The sequence below is a fragment of the Varroa jacobsoni genome, unplaced genomic scaffold (genome assembly GCF_002532875.2).
Source record: "Varroa jacobsoni isolate VJ856 unplaced genomic scaffold, vjacob_1.0 scaffold_405, whole genome shotgun sequence".
Taxonomy (NCBI): Eukaryota; Metazoa; Arthropoda; class Arachnida; order Mesostigmata; family Varroidae; genus Varroa; species Varroa jacobsoni.
This window is the reverse complement of record NW_019213307.1, coordinates 252,928-266,007: the sequence shown is the minus strand read 5'-3', so window position 1 is coordinate 266,007 and position 13,080 is coordinate 252,928. Positions and strand designations below refer to the sequence as shown.

At 39.3% G+C, this 13,080-nt stretch overlaps 1 protein-coding gene across 1 annotated transcript in view; it reads right to left on the bottom strand.

Annotated features, from left to right (window-relative positions):
- Positions 1-1,194: 1,194 nt before the first annotated feature.
- Positions 1,195-13,080, bottom strand: part of LOC111260162 (uncharacterized) — a 21,145-nt gene continuing 9,259 nt past the window's right edge. Inside the window, exons 4-6 of the mRNA XM_022832714.2 lie at positions 9,123-9,257; positions 5,211-5,718; positions 1,195-2,137 (exon numbers count right to left, since the gene is read on the bottom strand). Coding sequence (XP_022688449.1) covers positions 5,220-5,718; positions 9,123-9,257 — 634 coding nt within the window. The 3' untranslated portion in view covers positions 1,195-2,137; positions 5,211-5,219. The remainder of the gene's footprint in view (positions 2,138-5,210; positions 5,719-9,122; positions 9,258-13,080) is intronic.

Below are 13,080 nucleotides of genomic sequence, written 5' to 3'. Positions count from 1 at the left end.
TGTGCGCTTTACTTATTTCTGTGTGATTTAAAAATCACAGTCATGAAATAGTGATATTAAAAAAATGCACGTTACAACTAGCGGTCACCGCAAAAAGGTCGAGAGCCTATAAGTATAGCTATGTTCATTCTCTGTATTTGCCTAATTCATGTAATATCCGGGACATCAACTACAGTTTAGGTGCTGGGTAATGGCGGTCCGATGGTTTCGAATACAATTGATACAATCTTCAGATACGTGTCTTTCTGAAGCTTTTTAGGCTTTGGAAACAGCAGTTCCGGAACGAACATCCACGGAACTGCCACACAAGGAGCGTTAGTTTACGAAGCAACGATTTATTATATCTATCCCAAGTCTTTCGTCCGTTTCGTTGCTTGACGTCCGGTACATTTTATTAATTTTTTCATCTGCCAAACTCTGCCGCCTTAGCAATAAATATACTTTTCCATGTTCTAAATGCGACACTAACTTTCTTTTCGTCCACCTGCAAAATCTTTACTCCTATAATTGTAAAAAAATTGCTTCAGCCCTATTCCAGCTGAAAATAAGCTTCCTACTATCTATATATAGCGGCGGTGTCTCCACTAGGTGCTAGCGAATTTTATCAAATTAATTTGTGTATGTTCAGCTTAAAAAAGAACTAAAGAGCTAATTTTCAACGAATGCTGGTATTTTGTAGGCCAAGTTTCCGTGAGCATTAGCGAATACCACCTAATTAAGAAAATAGTGTGCTTTCAGCTACAAGCAGCACGGCTTCCTAAAAATGTTTAATTATCAGAAAATATAGATGTCATTCACCATCAAGTCCTACTTTAAGTCATGATTCCTTCCTCCCCGAACACATGTTGACAACATGTATTGTTAGCCACGTAAATTTCGTATTTTTTCATTGAATTCAATATGCGCTTGACATATAGAGAGTCATCTGCTAAATATGCACAGTTCTCTTGAAACACATTTTATTTTTAGACTACACATGCTTCAATTAGTAATATTATACGATATTTCGACCGTACGATGCGTCAAAGAGCTATGTACTGAAACTTTAGGTTTGGTAACTAAGTATTTAAATTATTTTTTTTTTTAGTCTGAAGATTTCGTAATGTGAATTTTGAAAAAGCCAATGTACTCGATCTGTCTTTTGTTGTCTTGTGATAAAATTGCGAGCTCTACGTAATAACGACACAAGGCTGCTTGAAGATTAAACATTTCTGTCATTCATTTGTCCTTTATTTACACATTTACACATCCGTCCGACTACACCGTCCGCTTTTTTTTAACTTTCGTGCCGGTTCATTTTTTGAGCGTTGACCGCGCACCAGGAGTCCCTGCTGCAAATGACGCCTTTTTTCAAGAATATATTTATCAATTTTTATAGTAACCATGACTTATGTCTTTTTTTCGATCTCGTGTAGGTATGTGGGCTATCCCGTTTAACGTGCTCTATGCGCAACGTTAGAGTTCCCACAACAAATTAATCTCAACGCTATCAGTTGCTTTTTTTTTTGGGTCCCTCGTTGTCCGGCCCACTCCTGCACGTGTCGTTATGAGATTTAAGAACTTTCTAGTATTTTATCTCTTGACCATTTTTTCGCATTAAAATGATGGGTGGGTGCATTTTAGTTGGCCCTATCTGCGTGTGCAGCGATTGGATACAGCATACAATAGCAGTATTTAAGTGCGGTGTATGCACTATTCTCAGCTATTAAAGATTCGTTGGATCAACTGACGTGTGCTAGAGACACGAAATACATATCTGAGTGATGACGATCAAAGCTCCTGGCCTGGTCGATGGTCTGAAATACTGCCTTACATCGTTCGTATTTCAAAAATACGGAACTCGCTTCGTATTTTTTACCTTGTTTCGTCTTCCTTACCTCGAACCCTTTTGTTAATTTATTATCTTAGGCGAGTTCATCATTAAATTCATACGAGGCTTAATTAGATTTTTCCAACAAATCGCTAAATCACGGACATCTAGATGCACTCCAAAAGATTGTGTTAGCGTAGACATACATATATTCTCTCTGTCGTATTGCCGCTCCTCCATTATTATTTTGAGTAAATGAGACATTATTCTTCCACAATCCCGGCATTTCGGTGGAAAGACCTCCATTATCCTCAAAAACGTTTATACCTGAAACGAAAAAGATAGAAACATTTAGATAGAAAGAAAAGAAATAAAAGCAGTAGCAGTAAGAGACAGTGCAGAGAAAAGCCGACTCTTTGGTCGAAGCATGTTCTTGTCACTGTACAAGCAAAACGGCTGACTGCCTACATTTCCTCATCTTCAGGCTTCCGACTCCAGCTTAGGTCCTATCTCCTTTATCTCACGTCCCTTTTTGCTACGAATCCCGTGCCGCCTTCATATACTAGATGAAAGGCCAGATGGACCTCCATACCCTCTGGTAATCGTATCAAACTTCTCATATTGTATAGCATCAAGCGCCGACATTCATCCAATCGCAGACCCCACCCAACCGAGGAGAACGGTTGGGAACGTAGTAAAAGAGAGAAGGGCAGCAAGAAAAACAAAGATGAAAAGAAAGAAGGACGAGATGGGGAACCTTGAAACGACGGCAGTGGCCATTGCGGTTACGATTTTGAAACGATCTTATACTCGTCGCTTATAATGTCATTCGCTTATCACTAAAACTCGGCAGTTTACGAAATTTCGGTTTGCTTCAGGAATTGAAGCAGGTCGAACGGAGGAGTTGAAAAAATGTAGGCAGAGGTAACGTGTCTACCCACTAAACCTTAGGGTTTTAGAAGCTGGGATTTGACTCTTGGAGTAGACATTTGTTTCGTATTGGACGTTGACCGTCTAATGCAGGACTAATGTAATGCTAGATGCCAAATGCTTTGAAGCATTTGTTAACATGGCGAACAAAGAACGTTTCTAAGCTTTATCGAAAAAGGTACAACGACGTTAAATATCGTCAAAATAATTCTAGACTTTTAGTTTCTGTTTTAAAAGGGAAACTTCTGAAAAACATGAAAGGGAAGTAAAGTATATGTTTATAAAGGTTGTTATGAAAAGCTATATTATCTCAGCTGTTATACTCTATACAATTTTCAATCCAGCGTAAGATCATGAGTGTTACCATGTACGTATCGTCGAAGGCTATTAAATATGCTATGATTTTTTGTACAAAAGCTCTATTTTTAAACGTGTAAAAACATAATCAATTTCACAAAATTGAGAAATTTTTAGAATTTAGGCTCAGAATAAGAGGACGCTATAGAATATTTTACAACATATATAATATCTACTATATAGGCCACTAAAGCGTTATGTATAATGCATCACATTCTCACTCAGTGGCACCTATTTTACTGAAAGCTTGTCGTTATGGCTTAAGTGATACGACCTCTCTAAGGATAAACAGTGTCTCTCTTCTGTTCTTAATGAAATCTAGGACATTTTATCACCTATTTCAGAAGCTATAAGACACTTTGTAATTTGCGAATCTTTCATTTGTGGGGACGTATTGGCGCTGCAGAGCTTCTTAGTGTTGTGAAATCTTCTTCGCACAGCTGAACAACAATGGAGATACGGTATTACGGTCTCGAGTTTCTTGTCATGTTTGAGCTCGCCTTCCCTGAATACAATAAAAGGTTATGTCCTCAGTTATGTCTATTGCGCAAGATGACCGTATCGAAAACAATTGCACCCCCGCTTTCTATCGACATTCAGATACGCAATCGCATAGCCACTATCTCTACGCTTAGCGTACACACAAACCTACACATTTGGACAATGTATGCGTGAAATCCCTATGTTAGCTACCATTTACACATTACATTGTCATTTATGGACAACAAAACCGACTAGAATTCATCTGAGTTTTCGCTAACGCAATTTGTACAAAAGCCGAGGGGTCTAGTGGAAAACATAGCAAGTGGCAATGCACTTGGCAACCAGATACACAGCCAGCCGAACGAACTGGGAGGCGACAACAGCTAGCTACTACTAAAAGTCAATGTATATGTTTCGTTCGTAAACGAGAAGCATTGTCTAGACAACAGGCCTTTCTGAATATGGGCTTTCTACCGCATGCTTATAGTCGTTCGAAGCTCAAACAGCCAGTCAAATGAAAGTGAAAACTTAGTGTGTTTTCTAGCCTTTGTAACCCTTTGCTATTTTTTTTTCAGGCCATACGCTCTGCTTTCGCTCTGTATCCATCCATTTCTCAACTCTCCTCCGTTCCTATCCTCGACTTCAAAACATAATCAACTTAGCTCAGACTCCCTTCTGAGCCGGTTTCTCCTTACTATTTAAACATCCCTATGGTGCACACGCCAAAGACTTTCCATCAAATAGACAAAAAGCCTGGGCCCACGATCTACTAGACTCTTTTAACGGGCTATATTGCACCCTTTCAGTGGCCCAGCCTACGGCGTTTGTTCTGCGTGACTCTTCAGGATCGCTATTTTTACTTTTTTTTTTTGTTTTTTAGTCCAAATTAAGCCAAGGAACATCACGAACATCTTCTCCACTTCGTTTGAATTTGAAAATAACACCCTGCTCTAAATCAGGCCACTTAGGACAATTGCGGCCGTACGATTGGGTAAACCGCATCAATATGAGCACATATACAGCTAACAACATTGGAGTTCGTGCGCGTTCGAAGGCACGTCTTCTATAACTATCAAGAAAACGATGCTGGTAAACAATCCGAATCTTTCTTCTAATAACTCACTGTTGCCTTCGCTTGTTTTGTGCCTGTCGTCTTGGATAGTGTAGGCCGGACTATAAACAAGGAAGTAACAAACGAAAAGAAAAACTTAGCAGACGTAGAGATAGTAACTTGCTGGGAAACAGGTAAGCGAACAAATGAGCAGTAAACGGGAAGCAAGAAGTCAAATCTGTGTAGCTTTTGTTCAGTGAGTCCGAAAGCCATTTTTTTTCCGTGAGTGTTCATAAACATTTATTATAATGTCAGTTGGCAAATTGAAACGCTTTTTGCTGCACGGTGCGTATATAGTAAAATGCATGGCAAGTCCGTTGTGCTTTGCAAGGACATTTATTAATAGTAAGAAAGCGTGGAAGTAACTACGCCTCAATGTGGCCCTTGTTAATGCTGTGAATTAAATTATTTAACAGAATAACGTAATGCGTCTATTGATTTCTTATCATTAGAGTGACAGTAGCATTTATAGTGATTTAAAATTGTAATTCAACTGATTGATGTTGAAACTGTACTTACAGTTTCGTACTAATACTGGAACCTGACGGTGAGATCGGTGTTGTGTGTCTCAAGTGTGCCTCCGTGCCGACAGACTAAGATGCGCGAGTTAGGTTCAGGATATTCCTGGTATGGCGGAGGAGGCTCCATATAGATTCCGTTGAAGCCCACTGAACCTGCGGCCGCTGCCAAACTCCCGCCGGCAGGTAAGTGTAACGCTGGAGGTGGTTCGCCGAGATCACGGGCTATTGCCGTCGAATATGACGGCGCTGGCTCGATAGTAATAACATCGTGTCCTTGAAGATGACCTTGTCCATTGTGAACTACGGTATGGTGATGTCCAGGGTGAACAGGAAGATGTGGATGAGCATGATGCGCTACCACAGGATGCGGATGACCTGGTGGCGGGGGTGGAAAATACATGTCCGCGGCAACCGTCATTGCGGTACTACGCGAGTACGTTGGAGGCCGTTCAAGGCGGGCATGTAATTCCTCGTCCGATAAATCTTCCAAGTTGATCACATTTCCTCTGCAACGGGAAGCCAAGGGGAATTCAACGACGTAAGAAATGTATGTCTATGCGCAAATATCAGATGTAGTACACTGTCACCGAAACTACGTCGAGTAAACGTTCACGAAAGCCAGCATGAACCATTATGTCGCAGTTCGACGAAAAAGTTATTTAAACCACTTCAATTTACAGTTGAGATACGTAACCTATTATATATCCATTAACCAACTCCAGAAGTTTAGATGTTACAAAATATTACTTTAGACCCCTTCGTTGTTCCGATCATGACGTAGCTGTAGGCGCTAGCGCGCTTCATTGCAGTGTGGGACAAGCTCCCATAACATGTCAGTAGTCATCAATAGTGTCCTCGATGCAGAGACTGCATAGAGAATTTGGTCAAATCAATATAGAATTAATCGTCTTTGAACATTCAATATTATTGAGTTTTAGACTTCAGAGTGTAACTTGAATGTCTTAGTTATGAACTCTCAGTACATGATAGTAAGTGCAGCAGATAAAGTCGAGTCACCTCAGATTCTCGTGGCCATCTTGAGAAGGAGAGCCAACCCTACTCCTGACGATAGCCTGCTTTAGCTCCAGAACCTCTAGCGGATTATGTTCAGACGCAGCTAACGAGGGCAAGTGCACCGATGGCTCTCAGTGGGTGAATAGCCGAGAAGCTGGATGATGAATTTAGTAAAATCCCTGTTCAATATATGATGAACTTTGGTGTAACTTTCGACGCGAACCCGTAATTGTGATGACTGGTATCCGTGTCAGATATGTCTCAATATATGATTTTAGCGCAATCGAATCCTCACATACAGTTTGCAAAAAGCAGGTCTTAGGAAGGGACTATTTTGAGACTCTGCGCTAGTTTACTTTACAGAAATGGCTTTTACTTCAGCTAGCGACATGGGCTTTGACATCGGCATGGTCTATGGTTGACTCGAGGCTATTTTGGAAAAGTATCCACTCCTTGATGCAGTTTGTCTTGATGTCATTGATACAACATTTGAAGCTATCGCAGCGATGCAGTAGCGACTCTTTAGCAGCGGTGGTTACTGACTTTGTTTATACAACTACTTCGCTATTTGTGGGCTTCTGGGCAGTATGAGCGCGGCTGGCAGTCGACAGACTTAAGCCAATAAAAAGATCGTACATAAGCTAGACTTGCCCAGGCCGTCTCGGCGGCACAATACCTATTACAGCGCAGTATTTCACTGCAGAGTGAAATTGATGTTGAATTTTAGCGCTTTTAAAGCTGAAGAACTAAGTTAGGCAAAATAAAGCGAATTCCAAGCGCAAATGATGGCCTTCTAATAAACTTCTATTCGAATCTGCGGCTCATTGTACTGTTTCATGGTTGCAAAAAGTTATGCCTCTCAAAGGGCGCACTGAACCTTTCATAGACAACCTAATTGACGTAATAGTATCGAGTAAACAACTCAATTTTGTAGATACTGCACTAAATACATAAGCAACAGCAGCGGCAAACGAAATTTTTCCGATACATCGAGCATTCACATGTATATATATATATATATATATATATATATATATATCTGATAAAAATGATGTAATGTTTAGAGATTGAACCTTCAAGATCTATTCGACAGGCTACATTGAGCTGCTCGTTAATACGGTTGGTATATTACCTTCACTCCCTTGAACGGTAATTAATGCGCAGGAATATGTCAAAGCCGCGCCATTTCCACAGACCTACTTTTGTGGCACTACAAGAGCTCAAGACAAACTCCGGCAGTAGTCAGTAAGATTAAAGGTTTTGCGTTCCACATTCTAAATTAAATTACGACAGCCCTGTAGGCACAATTGCATTCTCCAGAGTAACAGCCGAAACTTTAGGACCTTGGGCCATGCCTTCCGAGCCTCTAAACAGGTCATTTGCACTAGCGGTTGCACACTAATTTGCACCCATAGAACGCAGGTTATCAAACATATGCCAAGCTCAAATCTGATATGTAGCATTTCAACGTAAAAACAATAAAAAAAAAACAAACACTACATTCGGGTAGTGTTTAATTCACATTTTCCCCTCTAACGTAAGACGGTATGTATATATAGCCCATTGTTGATCGTCTCATCTAGGCACTCAAGAACGTTTTGCTGCGTGTTCCTTCTCTAACGATCTTCTATCATTTGTATCGATTTGAGCGTCTAACAAGTCGTTTACCGTTAAAAAAGTCTGCAGCTTTGTCTCTAGCTTTATACACAAAGCTGCAAGAAGAATGAAAGCAAGAAAAAGTATCGATAAGACATGAGTGCTTTTCATTTTCTAGCAACGAAAGGCCAGAAAAATGTTAAAACGTACCCATGATTATGATGTCTTGAATACTTTTGTGGATGTCAAATAAGCCCTGCAGCCAGATGGAGAACCCTTTATCTTCCTCTCTACCGGATGAGCTCATATCAGCAGCGAATTCTTAGCGGGTGCCTTGAGGCGAAGTATTTTTGTGCATCTTGTCCCAATTTAGTATCTAAATAAGTATCCAGTAACAAGGTCAAGAAATGAAAATACCTTCTGGCTGGCCTAAGTTATAAGGCTACAGTGTTAAATACAAAGTTGTGCTACGGCGATGAATATTCACGCGCGGCTCATGGGCCTGTATTTCGTTAGAGTCGGTATCTGGTAGATCCATAAAACTTCTATTTCACGCTTAACTAAAAAAAAGATACTGAGTTTTCTCCCAGATTATAGTGAGTACGTATTATGCTTTGCAGCACATAAACCAGATCGTATCTACTATTCATTCGTCTTAAATATGATAGCTACTTGCAAATACTTTTGCACAGCTTTAGAAAACAAAAGGACATAGAAATTAAGCCGGTAGACAAAACGATAATTTTATTGAACCCCACACAGCGAACATGTCCTTACAGACCCGCCTTAGCCAAATCCTTCCTTTCGACGATGACCATTTTAAGCAACTTATAAACATCACTCCGGTGCCCGATTCACATAGAAGTGGTTTTCTTATTGAAACAAAAGGACAACTACGTCTCCGGAAATATAACGTCAAAGACTCCTCTGAGGTATTCACCTACAGGAAATGTTATGAACTCATTGTAGGAATGCGATACCATTAAAGACAAAGTAATATAACGAAATTAGGCGATCACATAATCCATCCCGCAATTCATATAGCACAAACGATTATACCAAGTAAGCAGGATTATTCAGAAAAAAAAAATCATCTAATTTCAAAGTGGAGGTCTTGGAAACTGAACATACGCGCTTACTCTTAGCTAAGACTATCGGAAGTCTCAAGCAAACACAAAATTAGCGTTATTCAGCGAACTTGGATGACTATCGTACGAACTTGCGTTAAAAGGTAGGGTCGGTGGTTCCTGCTGGCTGCCTTTTATTTTACCTACAGCAACACACTAATTAACTAACTTACCCGTGAGAGCGTGCCCGCTTGTGCCGTGTGTGATTACGACGTTTACAGATAACGCAAAACGCGACAACAATCGTTGTTATGAAAAGCACGCAGGAGACCACCGCCCCGATGAGAAGTAATAATGCTTCATGATCTCTGGAAGGAAAACCAAACAAGTTAGAAAGGCACCGGCATGAGTCAATTAATCATACCGAAACATTAATATCAAGAGGCTATCTAATTGTAGATTAGCCAACTTCAAAATCACCGCTAGGCCAATTCAGATTAGGGCCTTACAAATAGCTGATTTTATTAGACCAAATCGTATCCTCATAAATACGGCCTTCTTAAAGCTGCGAGTATATTAAAGTATTTTAATAGAACAAATTCAGTGATAGTAACTATTTACTTCATTGAATAATGTTATCAGGCGGATGTAAGCCTTATTAAAAAGTATTCGTTGACGGAATGGCTCGAAAACCGAGGTTCAATAATAGCCGCGCTTCACGGCTAGGAAATGCATAGTTAGATTCGTCCGTTTTTAGTGGAGCAATAGTGTATGTATAATTCTGTCCTAAGCATGTTTTAAGTTCGCACATTACGTAATGAGACTAAGGCCAAAACAAAGGACCCAAAATAAAATTTCATATTCTATAACATGTACCAACTTGCAAGTAAAATGAACAGTATAAAAACAAATAAGTAGCATTACGTTATTACGCAGTAGGAGATTAAAACTTGTCATTTATAACAATTGCAAACAGCAGTTAGCATAGGTTAAGTACTAACACAAATAGGTTCCTCTAGTTGCGCTGGCTGTAAAAGCAAGTTGATTTCAACCTGACAACTAATAATCATCTATGATAATTGCCGTTCTAAGTTACGGATAATGTGTTTCATAGGTTGAAACTAACCCAATAGTTCCATCAAGTCGTTTAAAAATACAGAGATTGAAAAAGTAAGGACAAATAGAATTCTATCTTACATTTTTATTTTCCGCCAATCTTAAACTAGCTAACGTTATTTAATCGACGTCTCAAAAACGTTATTAACAAATAATCCTCTTAACAGATAAACAACGTATTTAATTTATTCAACATTTTCATGGGGATGCAATGGCTATGAAAAAGACTGCTTCTTATTGTGATTAATTTTTGTCAATAAAAAAATTAGTCTGCCTATTACATATATAAGCAATACATGCTCCGTCTACGTCGTACGACATGCCACAAATGTTTCCCTATTAAAACATCAAAGTTGATAGCTATTTAATCATATGGTGATATTTTGGTAGATAACGGTTAGATCTTATTGATCTTCTGTCGTAATTTATTTCGCAAATATTCTATCAAGTGTCAAAATATTGAGCGTTGCCAAAAGATGGTCCTAAAAGTTACTGTGATCTGGACTAATTTACAATATGCCGGCTCTCCAAAAATTGCTTGGTGCATTATTCAATAACTATTAGACAATTCTCCCTGTCCCGCTCTCAAAGTATCCTTCTAAACGTAAGCCAGCGAAGTAATCCTGGCGAGAGCAGAAAACGCGACACGTCCTACCGGTGCTCTTCATACCGGATTTTATTTTGAGCCAAAAAGCGAAACTCTTTCTGAAGCATACCCCTAAATAAATCGAACATCGAACAACCCGGTCCAGTTTGTTTACAAAAAAAGCATAAATGATAAACTTTTTGAAACACAATCTAGATTAAATGATCTCCCAAGTTTTTAAGCTCATCATCATCCTTGGATTTCCTGCGAATGCGAAGATGATGACTTCAATGCAAATCTATCCATAGTGGCATGAAGATGAAGCTTATTAAATAACTGTATAACATGCTTGCACACATGGCTAGTTTATTCCTCGCCAGTCAGCTGCTGGCTGTGAAATAGTGGGGGCAATGCGTTTCGATTGGCGAATACGCATCTCTAGTAACCATAACGAACAAGCGTGCTGCCACATCGGGTCAAATCTCAGCGTTGGCAAACAGTACAAGATATTAATAATAACAAGAATAAAGAATTGAAAAAAAAATAAGATGTTGCTATAAAAATTAATAGCTGCTTGCATGACTGCCAAACAGTTCCATAGGTTTGTAAAAAAAAAACACTAGATATGTCCAGCAAGCCCTATTCCTATTGGACTCCTAATGGAGCAAGGTTCCTGATGCTATATCTAAAATAGATGACTTCAAGGACTCGTTCGCATATGTAATGTCAGACACATGTAAAAAAGAAGCAAAAATGGTAAGATGGGAAGAGGTTTAGCTTTTGCAACGGGATAACGAAATGAGTCCTCAATGCCTGCCTTTTATGTGCTTTTTTTTATAGCTGGACATGATAGTACTAGAGATAACTAGCAGACCAGGTAACCCACCGGTAGACACACTAAATGGAAAAAATTGATGAACTACGCTCTTAGCTGGATACCGACCCAGCACGACGACAATAGCCGCCGCCCTAATCATCATATGTTCCGCTACTATAGTCAAAACAGAACGCTGCTGCTCTGCAAATGATGACACTCCCTAAGTGGTAGGAGGTCAATCAAGAATTCCCATCAGTGACGTTCTGGAGAGAACCTTCTAACTCCCTCAGTTCCTCTCTTTGATTCTCGCAGACCTACCGAATGCTGAATTTACGAAAGAAAATGGCTGTCGAGGGGCACTTATCAGAACGATGAGTAGATTTTGGCAGGTGAAATTATAGAAAAAAAGAGAGAGAGAGAGACAGAGAGAGAAAGGACGTTTAGGTCAGTGATGAAGAAGAAAACGAAGGAAAACTTAGGGATAGGTCAGTAACTATAGGTGAATAAGATGTCAAAGTTTTCTTAAATAGCTTAGAACATATGAGTGAGTATTTTGACAAGTAACCTAGGTGGGTTTATAAGGTTCTATTGTAGTTTGAGCAGATTAACGTAGTACATCATGGAGCGGAAGAAAGCAGCTAAATAATAGTGTAGTATTCTTAACATTATCTAGTTGAATTCCTCGGTGACATACTTTATGTACGTGATTTAAACTTTTCATAAGGGGCGCACATAATATACAAGGTCAGGGCCATAACAGCCAGATAATAGCAATGCCCTATTATCAATAGATCGACAAAGGTGTAATCCTCGCGCTGTTTTACTAAATTCACGTTGCCTTTTTGTTGAGCACTAAATTACCTATCATATTATCATTATATGAACTGTTTACCATAAAAATCGCGCTAATATAATGGTAGGGATTTAACGTGTGGACCTGAAAGGCAATTTTTCAAGTACCGTACGACCAATCATTGTTGGCCTTCTCAACATGTGCCGTCAAATAGACCACACAGTGATTGTGCCGCCGGGAGCGGAAAGCGTGTACCCTACTGGAGCCTTGAGTGGCCATGTTAATACAGCTGTAAGCACTATAGGCTACAGACATTAAAGAAAAAGACCGGAAAAAAACCATTTAATAGTGAACGAAATCAGATTTTTTCACCGGATTTACTCAATGGCGTAAATGCTGGATTCTGTTCGATGATGTTTCATGATGACATTACAGAAGAGGTTAAACATTTAAATCGTTTTTATATGAGTGCTTTTCCAAATTGGAATATGTTGTTTTTGAATGATGATTAACGGGACTCTAGATGGTCACCTAGACTACAAACCTAGGTAAAATTGAGAATGGTTGTTAGCAGGGTGGCATGTTCATTTTCGATTAATAAATTAAAGTCGGCTATATTAAATCCGACCAGATGTTGTTACTACATATCTATCCGCCTTAACCGCTCTGAAATTTGAATTTTGGATACTATACATAACTGGAAAGACAAGCTATGTTTATCATGAGATCATTCCTAAAGATTATTTAGATCATGCTAAAATGGAACTATTTGTTTGAGTCATGTGCGGATTCGTGTGATACCAGCATATAATTAGATCAATCGTAATACCTTTTAACTACTAATTTCTATTTCAATACGTGAAAAAAGTAGAAAGGCCT